The sequence below is a fragment of the Chelon labrosus genome (genome assembly GCF_963514085.1).
Source record: "Chelon labrosus genome assembly, chromosome: 4".
Classification (NCBI taxonomy): Eukaryota; Metazoa; Chordata; class Actinopteri; order Mugiliformes; family Mugilidae; genus Chelon; species Chelon labrosus.
The window spans coordinates 6,790,173-6,813,080 of record NC_140340.1 but is presented as its reverse complement, the minus strand read 5'-3'; the positions used below and the strand labels follow the sequence as shown (position 1 = coordinate 6,813,080).

General features: G+C 42.9%; 1 protein-coding gene across 4 annotated transcripts; it reads left to right on the top strand.

The window, feature by feature from the left end:
• Positions 1-181: 181 nt before the first annotated feature.
• Positions 182-20,968, top strand: LOC311486631 (SPRY domain-containing protein 3-like). Of its 4 annotated transcripts, none has more exons than XM_084542553.1 (11): positions 182-265; positions 3,641-3,787; positions 3,904-3,979; positions 8,891-9,015; positions 10,389-10,521; positions 10,641-10,826; positions 16,975-17,124; positions 19,694-19,751; positions 20,382-20,501; positions 20,596-20,729; positions 20,832-20,968. In XM_084542553.1, exons 2-11 carry the CDS (start codon positions 3,660-3,662, stop codon positions 20,964-20,966), a joined length of 1,245 nt encoding a protein of 414 aa, XP_084398679.1. In that variant the 5' UTR covers positions 182-265; positions 3,641-3,659; the 3' UTR covers positions 20,967-20,968. The 4 variants fall into 4 exon arrangements, with proteins under 4 accessions (XP_084398679.1, XP_084398676.1, XP_084398677.1 ...); XM_084542550.1 differs by having other exon boundaries at positions 222-278; XM_084542551.1 differs by lacking the exon at positions 182-265 and adding an exon at positions 1,615-1,928.
• Positions 20,969-22,908: the final 1,940 nt, after the last annotated feature.

Genomic DNA, 22,908 nt, shown 5'->3' with positions numbered 1-22,908 from the left:
AATACAATTCAAAGATAACGTATCACTGCTTCTTCTTGTTCAGACTTTTTCAGGAAGCAGATGCTTTTATTTCTAATGTAAAACAGATGTAAAAAATAAACACGGCACTGCGCAGGTTAAAGTATTGACTCCGTATTTATCCTGACATCTGATTGGCCGAGGAGGCGGGACTTCCGGTATCGCAGGCTGGACCTAAAGTGACAGACTTCACCTCCTTAAAACTGGAAGAAAACCCGAAGGACGAGGCGTTACGAGTTGTAAAACAGTAAGGAATCAATGTAAGAGTGCGCGGCTTTGACTAGTGTGTGTATAACCCGAGTTATATTCATGTTTACGTGACATAAACAGCCACAGAGCGCGTCGGTGTTGTAACGCTTGAAAACAGCTCGCCGGCAACTGGTAGTTTGGGAAATGCGATGCTGCGTTCGCGGTACGCTCGTAAATTGGTAAATCGACTTGAGTTGACGCGCAACGAATACAGAAATTATTTATTTATTTATTTTGAATTGAATCAACAATTTATATTTATAGTTATTACATAGTTATAGTTATATTTAACTCGGATTTTTATATCGCCGCAGAGAAAGCCCCACACGTTTTTCTTTTAGTGTTAATTTTTAAGAGGAACAGACAACGTTTTAATTTAATTAATTAAACGTGACTTTTTTATTTATTTATTTATTTATTTTTGTTTAATCACTCCTCGTGAGTAATCCCCCACTCAGTCCCAGACAACAACATACTTTTATACTGAATTTGAATGAGGAAAAGACAGACTGTGAAGGAAAAGGTGCTTTCACATGACTCACCCTTGCTTTGATTACATAACACGAAATTTAAAAACATATATATATATATATATATATATATATAATACATGATTAATTATAAGTATATATAGCAGATAATTAATACTATCTTCTATATAAGTTCTAGTATTAGAAAGTTCAACAGATTTGTTTTGTTCGTTCACACATTTTGTCTTGTTATTTAGGGGAAAAGCAGGCAAATTAATTAAGTTACCTGGAAGGTGAGGGAACTGGTAATATAAAATATAAGCATTTCAGAAGCTTAATGATAATTTAATAAAATAATCTGTGGAATAATCACTGGTGAAATTTACTTTCAGGCTTACACCATTAAGGTGCTGAGTTAAGATATTTCAGTAGTTAAGGAAAACAAAGGCTCCTGCACACGTGGGTTATCAGAAGAGCTAATTCAGCACCTGGGACACCTGAGCATCACAAGGCTGGGATTCACGTCCGGGCCTGTTGGCAGTGTGATGTCTCTTTGCTTTTCTTTGGAATGTAGGATTAAACTCCTGTCAGGAAGGGTTTGGCCCAGGGATCAGTCCCAGGTCGTTGTTGTTGCTGTCAGGCAACGGTGGCAATCCTGTTGCGGTCAAAATTTTTGCTGCCCTCCCCCGCCCCCTCTTTGTGCGCACAGCTTTCGTGGCTGCGCTAACATCGAATTATTTAACAGTTGCTGATCTTGCTCTGCTTGTGATCTGTGAGTCAGCCGTGACCGCAAACCTTGAAGATCAGACTCCGGTTGACTTACCTGCCTGTCTCACCTTTGATTTGAGTGATGCTGCAGGGGGGTGCAAAAGTTCAGTCGAGGTTTTTGTTAGCGTGAATTGTATGGTAAGATTACGTAGTTTCCAAAAAGCGTAGAGAGGAGCAAACATGTTTTGAATTGAATTTAGAATTAAAAAACCACAATGCACAAATAAAAAGTACTTGAGATAACGCTCATGAATATTTGTTTGTTCACAGTCTTTGTTAGGAAAAGCCGACTGGTGCAAATATCAAACTTTTCTACACTCTTGGTCTCCATGAACCTTGTTCCGCCAGTCAGCCACGGCCTCCTCTGAGCAACCGTCTACCGGATGACCACAAAGCAGGAGACTAGAAGAAGACGCATTTTCAGTTAGTTGTTTCCTCTGTTTGATGCCTCACAGCGAGAAGGTCCCGGGTTCGAATCCATGGACCTACTGGGCCTTTCTGTGTGGAGTTTCCATGTTCTCCCTGTGTCTGGGTCTCTCCAGCTACTCCGGCTTCCTCCCACCGTCCAAAGACATGCTCGTTAGGTTCATTGGTGATTCTAAATTGGCCGTAGGTGTGAGTGTGAATGGTTGTCTGTCTCTCTGTGTTAGCCCTGAGATAGACTGGAGACCTGTCCAGGGTGTACCCCGCCTCTCGCCCAATGACAGCTGGGATAGGCTCCAGCAGACCCTGCGACTCTTCACAGGAACAAGCGGTTACAGAAGATGAATGAATGAATGAATGAATGAATGTTTCCTCTGTTTGAAATTTATTCAAGAAACCGTAAAGTCCTTTAAGAAACTAAGAGATCTTTATTTTTATGAACCATAGTCTCTGGCCTCCACTTACTTACCCGGTGCTTGTCATATAAGTACGGACGAACCCATGCTTATGACGGCGACACCTGTAGGATTTCTCCAGAGCTGTTTTGAAGCTCAAAGCCAGCGATGCCGGCCGACGCCATCTTGCCAATGCTTCACTCCTGGCTTATTTAAAAATGGGCAAAAAGTAGAGAGTGAATAGAGCTGAGGCGGGGACGTGAGACACTCACCCTTCCACTGGTTATGCCCTTAATTATACATATTGTTAAGCCTTGATATAATTTATACATTTTAGTTATATAAAAATCCTCTGTCTTGCGTATTAGCTTTTTAAATAGACATCCAAAACACTTTTGTACCAGGCTGTTAACATAATTCTGCTCTACGGTTAAATATTTCAACAGGAAAATCTGTCAGAACTGACTCACGTATAAGCTGCATGGTTGAATATTTCAACATGTCTACGAGGACTGACTCACTTATAAGTTCACATCAAATGGAAATTCACTGAACTGTGGCTTAATTTTTCCTCCTATTTACTTTACCGCTATTTTAGTATGTTACGACTGGGCTCCTTTGCCTGCGACGTATACAGCAGCTAAGACCATAACCCTAAAGGTTTTATACAAAGACCACAGCACGGGAAAAAGCGTGGCGTGAGTCCTCAGGCATACCCTCGTATCGCACACCTTCTTGGGTGTGGACAAGCCCGTGCACCACCCAAAGACGCTCGCGCTGCCTCTGCGTTTCCGTAACAGGAAGTAGACCTCAAAAGAGCAGCAGTGTGTGCGAGAAGAGCTAGAAGTGTGCCAGAAAGAACAGACAAACATAAGAGACACTTGGCTGGATGTGATAGCTGTCAAGAGGGGGTGGTGCAGTTTGCTGGAAACCATTTACAATTTTTGTTATTTTGAAACTGTCAAAAGTGGAAATAAAAAACCGTGATCTTGCTGTAAGTATCACAGAGATGTGTCACCTTTGTTGACTCACTTCTCTGTTTGCAGTAAGGGAATTTTTTGATTAGGAGTTCCCAGATATTTGCATGCCACTGTAGAAAATGATGCACTTAAAGATAAAGAGTATGTACTAAATAAACCCTTAGCGTCTAAGACAGTTTAAGCCACTGTTGACTGCTCTCTCCAGACTACTAAATCTCTAAATAGTCACATGCTAAATGCTAAACTGTGCTGTTAAAGTCTTAATTCGATGCATTCAAAGTAACTGTAATCATTTAAATCGGGCCGTCTTCTCTCTGATGTGCTCCCCGTGTCCCAGATTGTGATGATTGTCAGACATGGACGACAGAAACCTTCAACGTCAAGTTATAAGGCGGATGAGGCGAATACGGAGGATGCATGACGCGATGGCGGTGCGTTACCCGGAGCGTTTCAGGTTGATGCTGAGAGACGGGGAGAAACTCAGGTAACGTGGAAGTGAGGAAACTGACTTGAGCCACAAGTCCTGCGTTGCGAATCGTTTGCCTAAAGGGACGATTATGTTTTAAGTTCTTTCTTTTTCCTTTTCTGTTCTGTTTTTAGGTATCTCGGGAATTCGGATGAAGTCGGCTGTTTTGTGGCGGCCCGGCCTCTGTCGAAAATAAACCGCTATTTTGAAGTAAGACTTGATCGCTGCTGTCGTTTTAACACACAAGTGACCATCTTTTAAAGCTTCGCTTGTGTTTTTTAGGGATATTAATTTCACTTACATGATCATAATGTCTTGGAGTGAATACGTCTTAAAATTTGCACAAAAACTGAAATGTGAGCTAGTTACTTATACAGGTGGTGGCAACTGTGCAGTAGGTTTTCAGCAATTCTCAGCAGACGTCAGCTGGACCCAGTTCTGACAGTTCATCACTTTTCTAATCTGATCAGCCGCTCAGGAATGTTTTCACACTATCTCCTTTAGACAAACGGATAAGTAAGTAAATGGTCAAGCTGACTTTTATGGGCTGCGTTTGTAGTGTGCTGCTGAGAAGTAGGCCATGGCCCCATTTCCACACAGCGCACTTGTTATAACAGATCTGAATGTGTGACTTGTTCACAAAAGTGCGACGAACGATGCCAGGTGGTCAGACAAATCGCTCTGTGCGGTATTGATGAGGTGCGCAGTAGAAATGGTGGAGCCGCCCAAAGCTGGAAATAACCGAAAGCACGGCTCGGATAAACAGCGTTAGACAAAATAACATGCGGCATGTTTAAAAACTGTCAGCGGTGATTCAAGTTCACCATGTGATTGGTGAAAACAAGTCATTTCAAAAGGTCATTTCTTATACTTGAACATTGAAGTTGAGCAGTCAAGCGTGTTGCGTAAATGTAATTGTGTCTGGATGTGGGGCGCTACCTTCATTCGGGCTTGATAAGGCGAGGCTTGGCAGGTCACCATTTTTTGACTGCATCTGCGTCATAATACAAAAGAAATCCTCACCTCTCAGAGGAATAAAGTCCATATGAGCAACAAGGATGATTCAGCTTGGAAATAGGAATTACTTGGCAAGTGTAGAAATCATTGGAGCCAGAGCAGATTTTTCACATCACACGTATATATACCAGAATCACACAACAGATGTTTGTGTGCATGCTAAGCAGGTAATTCAAACCACACTGTACATGGTGTTTTGAACAACCTGGATGTTCAGTCACTGTTCAGTCTGTTTAGTAGCTAGGGATAACAAAAAATATACTGTTGCCCCTTCATGCATTCAAAAGGTATCACTACATATCTGTGGATCAGAGCCAAGTGGGATATTTGGGATATTTACTCTGGGACAAACAGCCTCTGTAAGCGTCAAAAGGATCTTTTTCTGCAGAAACCAAAGTGATGCAATTCGTACAAAAGGTGTTTTGAGCTTCACCCTCCATAGTCGCTGTCAGGACCCTGCACACATTCTGACAAAACAGGTTTCACACTTATCACTTACCATCATCTGTTGCTGCTGGAGACAGACTGTTCGGGGTTAGGTAACTAAGCCAGCATGGGTGTGTTTTTATATAATCTCTTGCGCTGTGTATCACATACAACAATCAGCCGTAACATTAAAACCACCTTCCTAATATTGTGTAGGTCTCCCTTGTGCCTCCAAAACAGTTGTGACTCATCAAAGAATGGGCGTGGACCTTCTGAGGGTGTCCTGTGTTGTCTGGGAACCCGGTGTTGCTAGTCGGGGACCTTTGAGGGGAGGGGCCTCTGTGGATCATCCCACAGATACTTGATCAATTTGAGATCGAGTGAATTTGGAGGCCAGGTCAACACCTTGTGCTGTTCTTCAGGTTTTTTTTAGTTGTTCCTGCTGAGGATGGCTGCTGCCATCAAGGAGTGTCATTGCTATGGGGTGGGGGTGCCTGGTCTGGTCTAGGTGATTGTCACATGTCTAAGTAACATCCACACGAATGAATGCCAGGTCCAAAAGTTTCCCAGCAGAACACTGAATTATCACAAGATGGTCGATGTCATTTACTTCTCCTGTCAGTGGTTATAAAGTTATGGCTGATCGCTGTGTATGCCACAGTATCTAGCCCAGAAGTGACAAACACAAGTTGTTTTGTGGGTATTATCAAAGATATTTTAGAATAATTTTCTGTAAAAGTATTTTAAAATGGTGATGACTCATCGTGCACTCGAGTACTAATTTTGCATCCAATGAAACGCTCCAGAAGCTCTGCTATCTTTGGCTCATGAGTTTCTGATCCTTTTTTTGGAAACTGCTGCAACAAACAGCCAGCAAAACGTTGTTTATCCACATGTTGGGCTGGTACTGTATGTATATTTAATAAAAAGGAAGAAACCCCTCGTTTATAGCCTCTAGACACGAAGATTTGTGCCTAGTCAAGTTTTAGCCGTGCTCTTGATCCGATGACTGAAATGGTTTAATACGTCCAAATAAGTTTCAGCTCACTACAGATCATGTTTATTTCACGGTCACTGCTAATGTACTGTACTGTGCAAACATCCCAGACCACTGACTGTTTCTGAATAAACCATGTTTGCCTAACATCCTGCCTCCTCTGACGTGTAGGGAAATGGCAGCTAAACCCATCAACCTTAAACTTTAGCGCTCTTCATCCTTGTGACTCACTTTGTGGGAGTCACGTAGGTGGAGGAAGGAGATCGCTTGCGTAAATGTGAGCGAAGCAATGACTGTTGAGTGAATCCCAATTGTAGATTTGATTGTAGATTTCAAGATTTGTGTACGTGTTTTGCAATGAGAGAGAAAAAAAAAAAAAAGAGACACGTTCTTACTCTGAGGAAACCAGTGCTGAGGTCATGGGAAAGACCTTTAAAAGTTTCCTCTTCTCCTTGCCCTGCATTTGCCAGCAGTGCTCCGATTGCATTTTATCCATGTAGGGCTCCCAGAGGATGATGTCATATGGTCAGTATTCAGTTATGATAACAGTGATGCAAGCCAGACTTTTACTTAAGCCTTCTCACTTTGAACCATCATGGTCAGGGTGGACAAAGAGATGCTATATACTCTCAAGTCGGCTTGGAAATTCGACTTCCAATTTGGAAAAGTGAAAAAAGAAGCCGCGGCGACTCAAAACGAAATGTCATGAAAAGCTGGGGGTTGAGGCCGGAGGAGGAGCCTTTCTGGTAAATAAAACCTGCAACGCTCAAGTGGGTCCTTTAGAAGCGTCTCTGTTGATCTTGTGTGAGTTTGCTTCCATTTTGTACATGACAGACCACAGACCACCACTTTAAATGAAATATCTTATTAACATGTATTAGATGGATTCCACAGTCTGCAGAAAAGGGATCCTTCAGACTTTGATGATCCTCTGGCACCTGTGCCATCATTTATTTAGTCCAGATTCTTTCATTTATAACTTAATACCTGCAATGACATTCCCGTAAGTTATTTTAATGCTGCATACTAACACGCAAAGATAAGGGCAACCACTGACTTTATACGAAGACAGTATAAACCTACCCTCTGTAATGACACCCATGGGCAGTGTTGTGCATGAACGTGTTCAATAAACGGTGTTCAAAGTTCATTGAACTGTGAGCGTAGACGTGAGTTTCGCTCAATCTGGAGGGAAATAACGACGTTCACCCCCGTTCAGGAAGAAAAAGAAAAAAAAGTTTTACGACCGCTGTTGCGCCGACGTGCGATGTACGACGTACAGCATGGCTGGTGCAGCTGAAAGAGAAGCCGCCTCTGGCACCGCAGAGACAGCTGATCCACCCAAACAGTTGAGTTTTTTCCTGGTCAATGGTCAATGGTTATTCAAAAAAGCAGCACAGATCCTGGCGGAAACCATATCACGGTCTGGGGATGGATGTGCAGGTCAGTCAGAGATTCCATCGAACAAGGATAGCTCGATTAGAAAAATAAAAATTTGAGAAAATGAACGCAAACTGTTCATTTTGGAGTCTATGAACTTGGTTCAAAATTAAAAATTAAAAATGTGAACCATAAACATAAACTAGTTCACGTTTATCTGTGTGAACTGAACTTTGAACTAGTTCTTGTTTGGTGTGAACTTGCACAACACTGCCCATAGGATTACTGAAGCTCAGTGTGGTGGCTTCTGCCGTCGCCATCTTGGCAGTGCCTGACTCCACCTACAGTAACTCCTGGCTAATTTAAAAAAATAAATAAAAAAGTATAAAGCAGTGGCGCATGAGTCGTGGTGGACGGCGCCACCCCCCATGTGAGAGCAGCCGCCTGTCACTCAAATTAGCCACGCCCTAAATTATGCATATGTTTTGTTTTTTTTACTTTAATGTAATTTAAACAGCAGCATAGTGGAGTAGTGGTTAGCACTGATGCCTCACAGCAAGAAGGTTCCGGGTTCGAATCCATGAGCCAACTGGGGCCTTTCTTTCTGTGTGGAGTTTGCCTGTTCTCTCTGTGTCTGCATGGGTTCTCTCCAGCTTCCTCCCACCATCCAAAGACATGCTCGTTAGGTTAATTGGTGATTCTAAATTGGCCGTAGGTGTGCGTGTGAATGGTTGTCTGTCTCTCTGTGTTAGCCCTGTGATAGACTGGAGACCTGTCCAGGTTGTACCCCGCCTCTCGCCCGATGACACCTGGGACAGGCTCCAGCCCCCTCCGCGACCCTTCATAGGACAAGCGGTTACAGAAGATGAATGAATGAATGAATAATTTAAACAGACAAGTCATATAAAAATGCATTCCCTATGCAGCCGTCCTGATTGAGGAAACTGCCTCTACAGACCAGTCTGTAAACAATTTCTGCTTTAAAGTTTGGCATTTTAACACGGACGACTATGAGTGTGAACATGACACCATTCAAGGAATTGTAGTTTTTGGACACGTTGATGTGCTAGTATTAGCATTTAGCTCAAAGCACTGTTGTGTCTGCACAGCTTGTCCCAGCTGCTACTAGTAGACTCTTGTGTCATTGCTTACGCAGTAGCACAGTGTGAACGTTCATGACTCATTGGTAAACCCAGAGTTAAATTCTAGGTTGACATTTAACCAACTTAACTGGAGGGATGTTTTTTTTTTTTTTTCTCTTGCTTCTTGACGACAGTGGTGACCTTGGTCTTTTTTTTCAGGTGACCATCGTCGATACAGGAGTGAGGGGAATGATTGCTGTCGGTTTGGTGCCTCACTACTACAAACTGGACCATCAGCCCGGCTGGCTCCCTCACTCTGTGGCTTTTCATGCTGATGATGGCAAGTATGTGAAGACGATATGCTGACCTGCACGACACAGTTAGGAAGCAGATTATTGTACTTCTTATTCAACTTAAGGTCATACAACACGTAGGAGCACTCATGACTGACAAACCCAAAATAAAAGCACTTGTTCCTTTATGAATGAATTTAGAACAGCCCGACCGAGCTCACTCGCATATTTGATCTTCGGCTTTCAGAACTACTTTTACCAAGAGCTTTGTTGGTTAGTGTGAGAGTTAAATGATTTTAACTGTGTTTTAGAAACTGGGCAAAGTTTACATTTATGTCAAGACTGACATGATCTACGTCAGGATTTATAGTTTCAGTTTGGTTGTCTGCCTTGTGAAGGTTTCCTGTACGTGTCTACTGTAAATTGATGTGAAATCATTTACGCTTCGACACTTCCCCAAAACAAGTCACGCCGTTCTGAGAACTGAAAGACACCAACAGTTCACACAGCCATCACAGAAGGCATTAGATCAAGCCATACCTGTGATTTTAAAGTTTTGGATTGTTATATTTGTGTTATTTTATATGCATTTTGTGCCTTCATTAGATATTTGACAGTAGAGAGATGAAAATTAATGATGATAGTGAGCGGTGAGATCTGACATGCAGCTAAGGTCTCTCACTGGAACTGAAGACTTTTTGGATTCATAGTGCAGCACAATAAATATTTAGGTCGCAATGGGTTTTACCTCCTTCTAGGGGTGTCCTACCGTGTCTGGCACTAGGACGTTGGTAGGGGAGTCTTTGGGACCTATGTGTTGAGGGGAGGGGCCTCTGTGGATCATCCCACAGATACTTAATCAGTTTGGGATCTAGGGAGTTTGGAAGCCAGGTCAACATCTTGGACTAATCTTCATGTTCCTAAACCGTTTTTGAGGCGTGGAAGGCCGTGCCGTCCTGCTGGAGATGGTTGCTGCCATTAGGGAGTGTCGTTGCTATGGGGTGGGGTAGCCTGGTCAGCAGCAATGTTTAGGTGGGTGTCTAAATAACATCTACATGAATGCCAGGACCAGATTTGTCAGCAGAACATTGTGTTGCAACAAGATTATTAATGTTATTCCCTTCACCTGCCATTGGTTTTAATGTTGCGGATGATCAGTGTATGGGCGGCACAGTGGTGTGGTGGTTAGCACTGATGCCTCACAGCAAGAAGGTTCTTGGTTTGAATCCATCGGCCGACTGGGGCCTCAGTGTTAGCCCTGTGATGGACTAGAGACCTGTCCAGGGTGTACGCCACCTCTCGTCAAAGACAACTGGGACAGGTTCCAGTCCACCCGCGACCTTCCAGAGGACAAGCAGTTACAGAAAATGAATGATCTGTGTATATCATCTACTTCTTTTTCTTCTTTTTTTTTCTATGTGAAGGTTGTACAATGGCAACACAGTGGGACAGCAATTCGGTCCAAAATGCTGCAGAGGTGACAGAATTGGTTGTGGAATATCCCTCGACTCTGATGACGGACAGTTGACAGTGTTTTTTACCAAAAATGGTACTGAAGTAAGTACTCCAGAGTGTCTTCAACCAGGACAGTTATACAAGAGAATCTGTCTGGTTTTATTCAATTTAGATCCCTGCTGCTTTTCTTTGAACCGTACCGTATGTGAATGTGTGCTCAGGTCGGCAGTGTGGATGTCCCAGCACATCCTGATGGTCTCTACCCTGCGGTAGGAATGCACTCCTTAGGGGAAGAAGTGCTGCTGGACCTGAACGCTGAGTGGAAGGAGGTTGATGATGGACAGATGATAGTGGACAGTCATGAAGAGGACTGGTCCCGACTCCATGACGTCAAGGCAACTGGCACAGTAGGTTCTTGAGTGTTAAGGTTTTGCGGGCCCTAATGGAGCTGAGCGAAGTCTGATAAATTGCCTGAAGTGAGTCACTTCAGTCAACATCAGCCATGGCTGAAGGCTTCTCGTTTCGATAATGAGAAAAATCTGTCTGTGTGGAATTGGAAAGAAGTGAACTTATCAGACCTCTTCAGCCTGATTCTCATCTTGACCTGACACAAACTTCCCATGTCTGCTTCTGACGGTAATATGAACTGTTGCTAAATACTTAATTGATATAAACAAATAAGGATAAAACACAGACATATGTTTATGTTCACTGACCTGAAGCCCCACCTCTCGCTGTGACGCCAGTTCTGGAGTTTTTGGGTCTGACTCAGCCGCTAATACGCAGAGAACCACTATCAGAGAGACATGCATGGAACCAGCTCACTAATTAATCCATTATTTCTGCAAACATCTGTCCTGAGTGAGTGCAGGGCCACAAACCACACTGTAAACTCCCCTATAACTCAATAACACATGTGCTGCATCTGTTAGTATGACATGGAAAAGGCAAGGACTATTGGTAAGAGGGCAGGAGTGATGCTTGGGAATTTCAAGGTTTTGTGGCACTAATGGCTTAAAGTGTCATTTGCAATTTCGTAATCATGTGCTCTGCATCTTTTCTTTTTTTTGTGTGTGTGGACACATTTCAGAGTTCAGAGCGTTCATTAAACCCGAGGCCTTCCACACATGAGCACATTTTAGTAGCACATTAATGCACATTCAAGACCTTAAATGTGCCACTTGCCGTAGTGCACTTGCTTTCCATATGTATATGTAGAGGCAAAAATGAAATGGCACTTATTCTGGTCTCATGTCACTTACTATTTGTGTGCAAAGACACAGCAGGTGAGATACAGAGTGAGACATCCTCACCGCTACCTGTCGCTCAGAATACCACTGACCCAGCCTCGCAGCAGCAGCCTACACAAGGAATTTCTTTTAGCTAGAACTGACAGATTTTGCAGCAAAAAAAGAAGAGATTGTGACAGTACTGTAAAAATGGTGGGAAAGAACTCCCTATCAAGAGTGGTGAAAATAATAATGAAGAATAACACGTCATCTTATCCAACATTGCCCACAAATAAGCTCAAACTGGCAGGGCTGTTTATACATGAGTGAGTGATTTACTATCCTCCTGTTAGAACACCTGAGCAGCTGTTTACCGCTTGAGGTAAATTATATAAAAAACAAACAAAAAACACACATATTCTCTGGAAATGTTGAATAAGGATAAACGGATTAAAAACCAGCGAATGTAGGATTCAAGCAAGTGACTTAGCAGTATGTCGTTGATGCTACAGAAGGGACACTTGTTGAGTTTAATAAGCGTCCTGCAGTGTATCTCTTCAAACTTCAAGCAGGCAAAATGGAGACCATTTTTAGTAATATGAGGTTTTATTTAGTTTGAACTAATGCAGTCGGATGATCCGATTACAGCCTGACAACATTTTTTAAGGTCCTTCAGAAGGATGTATTTTGGCGGTGTTGTTTTCTTCGGCTCCGTAAAGTACACAGTCACGTCATCCTCATTGCCCCCGTGCTGTTTTGCACCAAAATGGTACGTTGCAGGAATGGTGAGTCAAATCCCGCCCCATATTCCCTAGAAAGGAAGATTTCCATGATGTTGCAACCTATTTTTCTCTTTCCTGTTATCTGTCGTTCCTATTAGGGTAACGCCAGTTCTCTCATCGTCGTCTGTCTGTACCAACCTGAGATCGAGACGACTGTAGCCATGCTGATGCAAAAGCAGACATGTTTTCACTAGCAGAGAAATGCAGTGTAGTCATAATGAAGCTCTCCCACCGTTTTCTGTCCATCCGGCTGACGCACCGGAACGCGGCGTAGGTCCAACCACCTGTGTGGATTTATCGATTTAAGCAATTACAGGAAGTCACTGTAATGCGTACCCCTGTAGACTGTTAAATAAAGCGTGAAAGTGGTGCATCATCCCTTATGGAGGTTAATAGAACAGAAAAAACACTGGAAATGGGGACGGTCTTTAGCTCTTTATATAGAACAGACTCCTTAAATGTTTGCTGAGCAGCAGCTGCTGTTGTGGACTATGAGATAATACCATATTATGTTAAAGTAATAGTAACACAAGTAAAGAAGGGTGAAACCCAATAATACAGAGGAACAGTAATGCACAGTATAATACAATAACAATGAAGCACCAAACCAAAGCCAAAATAATAGAAGTACAGTAAGAGAGTGGGTAAAATACAATAGGAGAACAATAAAAATCAGTTTAAAATGGACCAGACAGAGTTAACCATAAGGCAACCTCAGACCGAACTAAAAGCAAGAGGTAGCACTTTAAATGAGATTTAAACCAGTGGATAGTGGAGCAGGACTTAACGTGGGATAGAGGACTATTTCAGAGGTTTGGAGCGGCAACTGAAAAAGCCCGGCCTCCTTTCGATTTAAGGCGAGAGTTTGGGACTGAGAGGAGTTGTTGTGAGGATGAACCTAGTGACCTGGGGGCAGAATATGGAATTAGCATGTCAGAGATGTATTGTGGAGATAAACCATTTAGGGCTTTAAAAAAAGGGTAACATTTTAAAATCAACTCTGTACTTCACAGCGAGCCAATGCAGTTGGGCCCAAACAGGAGTGATGTGGTTATGTTTTCTTTGTGCCAGTTAACAGTCTCGCAGCTGCATTTTGTATTAGTTGCAGCCGAGAAAGGGTGGAGCGGGTCAGCCCTGTATATAAGAAGTTGCAGTAGTCAAGCCACGAGGTCATAAGTGCATGGATAACTGTTTCCAGGTCCGTCCGAGATGAAAACAGCTTTAATTTGGTGATGATTCTGAGCTGATAAAAACATCCTTTCACCACACAATTGACTTGCTCTGTTAAAATTCAGAGAGGAATCCAAGAAAACACCAGGATTTTTAACTTCTGAGTGCAGGTTCGCTGACAGGGGCCACAATGAAATGTTTAAATTACTGACATAGCTGGGAGGGCCAGATATAATTACCTCAGTCTTGTCGTCATTTAACCGAAGGAAGTTTCTTGCCATCCAGCATTTGGTGTCATTAAGACAATGAAAGAGGTTTTTAAGTGAGCTGGTGCATTCTGGTTTAAACGGTAAGTAAATCTATGTGTCCTCCGCATAGCAGTGATAATGGATGTTGTATTTGTTAAAGGTAGAGCCAAGGGGAAGTGTATATAAAGAAAAAGAAGAGGAGGCCCTAAAATTGACCCTTGAGGGACACCACATTTGATGGGAGCAGGGGGTGAAGAGCTGCTGCCTCTTTTTACAGAGAAGGTTCTGTCTCAGATAGGATGTAACCACTTTAGCACTGATCCATGCAGACCAACATTGACCTCTAAGCCCTTTAAAAGGATGTCATGGTCAGCCGTGTCGAAGGTAGCACTAGAATGACGCAGGAACCAGAATCAACAGTACTTTCAGCAGAGCGGATTAGTTGCTATGCAGTGATCTAAAACCCAATCAAAAATGTTGAAGGTGGTCAGATGTAAGGAGATTCGGGAGAAGACAACTTTTTTCCAGAATCTTTGAAATGAGAGGTAACTTGGAAAATGGGCCTGTAGATATTGTAGTCATTGGGGTGTATTTAGTAGCGGTTGTACAGTTGCATGTTTAAAACTGGCAGGGACAACAACATTAGTTAAACAGCTATTAATCACGGCCAGGATCAGGGGGCAGATTGTGATGAAAACATCCTTGAAGAGGGACAATAAGTGGGCTTCATGTGAGAGACAAACTCAGGCAGCTGTGAAGGTGACTCAGAGTGAAACTGCTGGGGGCGGCTAGCTGGAAGAAGTGGCTCTGAAGGATCAGAATCTGGGGGTGAGATGTTAGATTTATAATTTTGTTAATGAAGAAATTCAGAAACTTCTCACAAGTCTCAGTAGTGGTAACAGGGGTGGCAGTAACAGCAGTGGCAGGAATAATTAATTGTGCTGAATAATATTTGACGTCTATGGGCATTTTTATTAATTAATTCAGCATAATATTGTGCCTTACCTGTCTTAACAGAGCTCTGATAGAGTTTTAAACAGTCTAAAAATCTCATATGCGACCTGGAGATTGTCTTTACTCCATCTGCGCTCAGCCCTCCTACAGTCACGTCTAAGAGCACGGGTTAAGTCATTCATCCAGGGGGTAACAGCAGTATTGGCCTTGTGTCTCTTTAGTTTTAAGGGAGCTACACAGTCCAGAGTATGGCTGTGGAGGGGGTCGGAGAGAGACAGGATAATGCGGATTCAAATACAATCAATAAATGGTCAGAGACACCAAGATCAACAACTTCAAGGTTGGAGACAGAGAAATCGGATGATAACGCCAGATCTAATGTGTTGCACTCGACACTGATTGAATGAGATTAAAAGAGTCCACAAGGCATAAGAATTCATTGACCAATTGGTCTAGAGCAGAGTTCTTCAACAAGGGGTACTGCAGGAAAGTCGCAAATTTTTTTCCCCATAAATTTAAATGTCTTTAAATACACATATACATAGTAGGGGGGTCCCCGCTCCATCTCTCCATCAGTTTGGGGGTCCTTGGCCTGGAAAACGTTGAAGACCCCTGGTCTAGAGGGGCAACAGACATGAATGTTGAAATCACCTAGGATTAAAGGGGAACTACTGTTTTTTTACAACCTGGATCTTATTTCTGGCATAAAATACGATCGTTTACTCACCCATATAACTTTTGTGTAATTTGTAGTCGGTCTGAAGATATTTAGATCTGCGTATATCCATATAGTGGGAGTGACTGGGGCACCGAAACACACAATAACACATTATCTGCCGTGAAACTCATTCGCAATATTTTGTTATCGTACGCTAGTGCTGTTCCCCGTTGAGTCTGGAGTTACCTGTTATCATCATCCGGGGTCTGTAGATTGACCTACAGACCCCGGATGATGTCTTCTGACCAGGATGATGTCATCTCTGAGCGGCACACACACCTGCAACGGTCGGCTTGTTTCTCTCTGCTATGGTTCGTCCACAACCTCAGAATCAGAAATATTTTCAGCCATGTTGCAAAAAACTAACAGTAGCAAATTACAGGTAAACAAGCCGGCAGATAATGCGTTATTTAGAGGCTGCGTTTCGGTGCCCCAGTCACCTCCACTATATGGATATACGTAGATCTAAATATCTCACAAACGACTGCCAATTACACAAAAGTTATATGGGTGAGTAAATGATCATATTTTATGCCAGAAATAAGTTCCAGGTTGTAAAAAAACAGTAGTTCCCCTTTAACAGTCTATCAGAATGACAGGTCATAAAAGAAAGAAGATCAGATTACTCTTGGATGAAATTACTTTTGATTTTAGGTGACCTGTACACCAATGCACACAGGACAGGGTCGGTGACATTAATCTTTAACGGTTGCACCTCGAAAGTGGAGTAGGGCACATTGACGGGCACGGATTTGCATTTAAAACACCTCATGAAAACGGCGGCTAAACCACCTCCACGACCAGTAGTCCTTGGGGAACTTAAGAAGCTGCAGTTCGGGGGGGCAGAGATCAAGGGGAAGCCATGTCTCAGTCACAAATAAAAAGTGATGTGAAAATGTCATTGAGAATGAAGGTCTTGTTTGATAGAGACCTGGCATTTATTAGGGCGAATTTCACTGGTGGGAAGGCCGGTATGTGCTGTACATCCAGCTCCAGTGACGTATTTCCACAGAAAATTAGCAGTCGAACATTAGCGACATTTGTTAATCTGCTGAAAGCAACGTGAGAGCATAAAGTCTGCTGCTTCATGACTCGAAAATGTTAGACGCCTAGGCTGGCATCTTGAAAATGAATCAAAATGAGCCGGCCTTTTGAACGGCTCTTTGAAAGGAACGGCTCCACAAGATCTGGCTCCCTCTTAAGAGCCGTAAATCCCATCTCTAATCAGCACAACCTTAGTGTAGTGAAAGACTTTTACTCACATAGTTTTTATTTTAGGCTTTGAAATTACTTGTTCTAGTCAGATATTTAAGAGTATAAATCAAAAGACAAAAAATTTGCTCAAAACCCCTTAGGCTTTATATGTTTTTTTGCGCTGTTTTTCATATGAATAATATGTTCTCATAGCTCATTTATAAGTGACAGTAGAACCTGTTTGTTTCTCATGTCCACAGCTGCTGGAGTACGTGGGGAAAGGGGTAAGAATCGTGGACGTGGGTTTGGCTCAGGCCCGTCGTCCTCTCAACACACGCTTCCACTACTACGAACTCGAGATCACAGATGCTGGAGAGAAGTGCTACATTGCCCTGGGGCTGGCACGCAGGGTAAGGGCCTCCACCTTTTAGTCATCACGATAATGATCACATGTCACTGACACACAGCACACACTCAGGCGGTTATCTGTCGGTAAAGAAAACTTCTCTTTCCCCCCTCACCCATCCAACACCCCATCATCGGCCTCCCTCGTATGCACCGCTGCTCTCACTGTTTCCAGCCTTAAGTGATGGATGACCGAAAGAGGAAAAGCTAACAACAGAATAAATATTGTCTCATTTTACCCTCGCATCTGGTTTTCCACAGAAAGCGGGTTGTTCCGTTTACATGTTCATCGACCAAGTTAACTAGAAGGCTGCGGAAAGTTAGTTGTGAGGCGACACGTCTTTTTGTGTTTTTTTTTCATCTGCTTCTTCTGTACGTTTTACTTCCTCTTTCCATTTAATAAGTCGTGGTAAATAAAATAGATAAGGAAGCGAAAAACAGAATGCAGGAGCTCCTCGGGCTAAGCAATGTCAGGTTAATATTCAAAATAATTTGGGAGGTATTTAATCATTTAAGAGTGGTAAGTGATGGTCCATATTTTGGAAATAAGCTGGGCCCGAGGGAGGACTTGTTGGATGTTTACACATCACATATGCAACCAAGTGCCGTTGGCCCCAAGTGAAATCATCATGAACCCTGTGCACATCCTGTTTAATATAAATAAAACAATGTAATAATTGCTGAGGGCGCAGTCATTGTGTCATTTAAATGACGGATATGAGATGAAGTGTGACTCAGATAATTGATTGAGCACCACTGCTGGGATAGCTGGGAGGTGATGGATTAGTGTTGCAGCAGACACTTTGACGTTGAGCTCCTCAGCTGTTAGATACTGTGTGTGGGCATGTCCTTTCCCTCAGGTTAGATGGCATGGAAAATGGAGCTCTTGTCATTGCTGATCATTTTCCAGGAATTGTTTTTTTCTGCGGTTTTGGTGGGGCATTAAGAATCCATCAAACGGTCATTCCTGAGATTTCGTTCCGTCCCCGTCATCTCCTACAAAGACACACCAGTCTGCTGATGGGAAGCATTAACTCTTGCTTCATATAATTTAAACAAAGACCTCTCTCAGTGGTTAATAGTTATCAGTTGCTCAATCGCTGATTAGATCGCTGATAATCGTTTGTGGTGCATTCCTTTTCTCTTTTGTTGCTTCAGTGAAAAGTCTTGTCATTGTCTCTTCTTTCTACACACCACGCACCTTATCACCCTAAGTGGGATTCCTTCCCGTCTTCTCATGCTTTCTCCCTCCATTGCCAAGTTGCGGATGCGTAATTAGTACTAATACTAAAGGATAGTCTACACACTTCTCTGTAAATTCAGTTTGAGATATGTTTTATTACAGGAAATAGACCATTTATTGGAAAATTACTAACTGGGGCTGCAGCTAACGACTATTTTGATAGTCGGTTAGCCATCGACTACTGCAGCGACTAGTCAGATTATAAATTGCAAATAAAAAAAAACAATGGCTCTTTCTTTCCTTTTACAAACAGAACTCTCAGACAAAATTACAACATTACTGTTTAAATAAACGATTCTCGCGCTGTCTGCACATACAGTAATAGGCTAGCTACTAGCATGGGAGCTAACTATTTTACCAAGGTGCTTACGAATCTTCCAAAATGTGTTCCCTCTTCAAATGTCCATGCATAGCTAAAGTGGTCCCATGGTGCACGAGGTTCAGCTTACAACAGTTTTCTCGATTGTTTCAAGTATGAAATGTTCCCAAACTTTGGGCCTTCTGTTTCACGTTGGGGTCACTTCAGCTGCTTCCAAGTTGCTGCTTCCCCTTCTGTTTCCTGTCAATAGTTGCGCATTTGTCATCAGTGAGTTCAGATCATAGACTGCATAAAGGGGGACAACTGCTCCTCTAAAGTGAAGCCAAAGCAAGTAGAGCTCCCCCTGGTGACTGGCTGCAGTATAGGTCATAAGCTCCACCTCCCCATGCTAGTGGATGGGACTTGGGCCAAACTAAAAAACATTAAAGTACACGTCAAATAAATTTTTTTTGAAGGATGGTTTCAGTCATTTTAAGTAACCCTAACCCTAACCCTAACCCTTTGTTTTAGTTTAGTTCACGTTGCCGTGCCAACTGCTCTGTGAAACATTCACGTGGGGTTGTGAGAGTTGGACAAAATAAATAAATAAAAAAAGTACAATGTATAATCCAACATTTCCTTGTAACTGGTGGAGGTAGAGTGGATCGTAGTATTAATTAAACGAAAACGAGAGTGAGTCTGGAGGAAGTGTGGGCGGGGCATCGATATCGTACTACGCGGACTCTGGGTCTAAACTTGCAAGATGGCGCCGCATTGTCCATATTTATATACAGTCTATGGTTTGAGCACTCTGAGCTAATTAAATTGGCTACGGTAAAACATTGTTTGGTACGGCATTTTATGCGGTGGGATAACACACACGATGACTTCACTAATGACAACACTGGTTGTCTCTTTGACGAGCCATCGCCTGGAAAGAGCCAGTTCTGGACACCCAAAAGCTTCAGCTTCATATGAAGAGTCAAAGTAGTCTCTTAAGTTTGGTTCAGCTGATTTCTCTGTTGATTTTCAGGACTACCCAAAGAAGAGACATCCAGGCTGGAGCAGAGGGTCCATAGCTTACCATGCAGGTGAGTCATGTGTGATCACGGTGCGTCAGCTATGTGTTCTCTTTGTAAACGTTTGTACGTACATGCTGTAGCAGAATAGAGCATTGAGTCAGCAATAATTGCTCTGGTAACGACGACAAATTGCAGCATGTTTTTTGAGATGGGTTGAAAGGACTGAGTACAGTAGTTCAGATTTAATCATCAGTGGTAACCATATCAGTAATAATAATGTAATGTTTAAAAGGTTGTAATTAATTTCTGTGTAGCTTTCCTTAACAGCTGCCAGCCAGAAAATTGTCTCCAATAAACTTCTCGGTTAATACTTAGTTGCATGTTCTTCCTTTATGTCTGCATGTGTTTTTGTCTGGTTGCTCTGATTTCCGCTCCCAGTCTAAATCATGCCGATCAGGTGAACTGTAAACTCTAAATTGCCTGTAGGAGTGAGTGGGAATGTGTTTGTCTGTCTGCATGAGCCGCTGAACAGGGTCAGCGCTTCAGAAACTGAACGGATGTCCGTTAGTTTACACTGTTCAGTCACTGTTGACAAGTAGCAGATGTTTTCTTGTGTTTTGATAGTTACATCAGTGTGCATCACACTCTCTTGTGTTCATGGAATAAAACATTAATCAGCGTCCCCGTCGTTCTTGGCAGATGACGGGAAATTGTTCCATGGCAGCGGCGTCGGGGACCCGTTCGGGCCTCGCTGCTTCGAAGGGGACATAATGGGCTGCGGGATCATGTTTCCACGTGACTTCAACCTCGACGGTGGAGGTCGGCGTCACTGTACTGTTTCCACATTTTTCGAAGCACCGTGCCTCGGCATGTGCGGCCTCTTAACGGCCTTTCTCGTCCTTCTTTTTTTCAGATGACGCAGATGACTGGGACCTTGATATGTTTTCTAAGCCCAGCAAGGTTCGGAATGATTTGTATGCAAACAATGAAGACGAGGAGGAGGAGGAGGATGATGAGGGAGAAGATTTAGAGGGGCAGAAGGTCATGGTGAGATGCTGTCACAGTGTGAGAATATAAAAACGAGGAACTCTCCGAACTGCCTGTGCAAGTATTCATGTCATCGCCCCGCCCGTCGCTGTGTTTGAACAGGTGTTCTTCACCCGGAATGGAAAGGTGGTGGGCCGGAGGGAGGTGGCCTTACCGGCGGGAGGCTTCTACCCCACCATCGGCATGATGAGCAGCGGGGAAAAGGTCAGAGTGGACCTGCAGCCCCTCAGCGGCTGAGCACGCTGGAGAAAACGAGAGGCTGAGCGGTGAAATGAGAAGGACTAAAAATTGAGCTGTGGTACATTTTTTGGGGGGCTGGACAATAAATAATACCTCCACGTCAACAAGCTCCAAAGTGTCCCTTAAAAGGTCACTCCAGGGTAGGAGTTGAATCTGTTTTCCTCCTCATGCTGTAAGAATGACATGAATGCTGACAACAAAAAAAAAAAGAATCATCAAAAGGATGTAAGTTAGGATTACATTTGTGCCTTACAAACTGCTTTATAAGGAAATCATTTTATACTGTAAGAATCTGTTAAACCAATCAGGGAGGGGTTTTAAGGGTATATTATTATTTTTTTTTAATCAGTCTGTGTAAAAGAGATAAACTAAACCAAAAAGGGCTCTACCAAAATAATGAATGTAAAATTCCAGACAGAGGAGGCTCCTGGTTGTTATCAGCACTAATGTACTGTATGTCACTAACACGCCACTCTCACGGCCTGCAGCCATGTGGTTCTTCCTTTTCTGGCGGTGGTGTGTTAGTGACACTCAGTGGCGAGAGTGATAGTCTGGAAGAAGAGAAATCCAAAGAAGAAGCGGTGCACTGAATGAATTTACTCTGTGAAGTCCTTACTGTACTAGTATATTTTAATTTGCGTTCAACAACAGCTCAGACTGCGACGCCCGTCATACAAATTGTTAGGAATGATTGCACAAACATGTAATAATATAATGTACAATATAAACTGGATTACATTAAAAAAAAAAATAATAAATCAGAAGGCCCCCGTGAGATATAACGAGATGTGACACTGAAAAGACCAGTAGAAATTATATTAATTACAATTTCTTATTGATTGTGGCAATGGTGATAAAAAAAAAAAAAATTAATTATAATGTAAAACAAAATCAAGATCATACAGGATGCACATGTTTCTTTATATAAAACGCTAGGATGAAGATGTTCTGACTGATGCCAAATAAAATATAAAGACTACTTTACATGATCCCTTTGGATATTCCCCCTGCAGTGCCACTTTTTTTTATTTTTGTTTTCCTCCCCTGCAGGAGGATTTTCTGTCATGTCTGTATGTACATTTACAGTTTTCCAGTTACTTGGAATTATGTTCAAATAAATTAAAATCACAGCAGTGAACTGTCTGCGGCCATAATATTTTGACACCACGTCAAACACGGAAACATTTAGTAAACTCAACAACTTTTCCGCTGTTCCACCTCTTTAAGCACGGTTCATACCTCTGCGGGACATAGACGCCGTGACCTACGTACGTAGCCTACGCCGGTGCGAGACAGTTATACTTGTGCGCTGGTCAGTCTGGCTCGCTCTGTAACAACGCCACCCAAACACTAGTCAGCGCTGTGTGCTTCAAATCACTTTCAAGCAGGAAGCGGACTGAAACCTTCGCCGAAAGTCAGACAAATGACGAGTCGAGACGAGTTGTACGAATGTTTGCATCGCCGAACCTCCTCAGTTAACCGTTCCTCGATGTGTTCCATCTTTATTGATCCAAAACAATCAATTTGAAAATTAAGGAGATGGAGAAGCAGCTGGAAATAGTGAAGAGGAAACACGCTACTACCAAGCGGACCAATCTCAGATCTGGGGAGGTGCACGTCAGGCTACAGCATCAGGGTCTGCGTGGGGCAGGGGTCTTCAACGTTTTCCAGGCCAAGGACCCCCAAACTGATAGAGAGATGGAGCGGGGTGTAGGGTTTGGGCTGTGGCCATAGCAACTGCGTCAAATTAATGCAGAAGCATAAACTGCGCATTAAGGCTCATTTAAAGTATTGCAGGACATAGATGGTGTAACCTACGCCAGTGCGAGCCAATTATACTTGTGCCTCGTCAGTCTGGCTCGCTCTGTAACAACTCTAGTCTGCGCTGTGTCTTTTATGCCAGTCGGATTCATTTTTGTTTCTACTTCCTGCTTTGCTT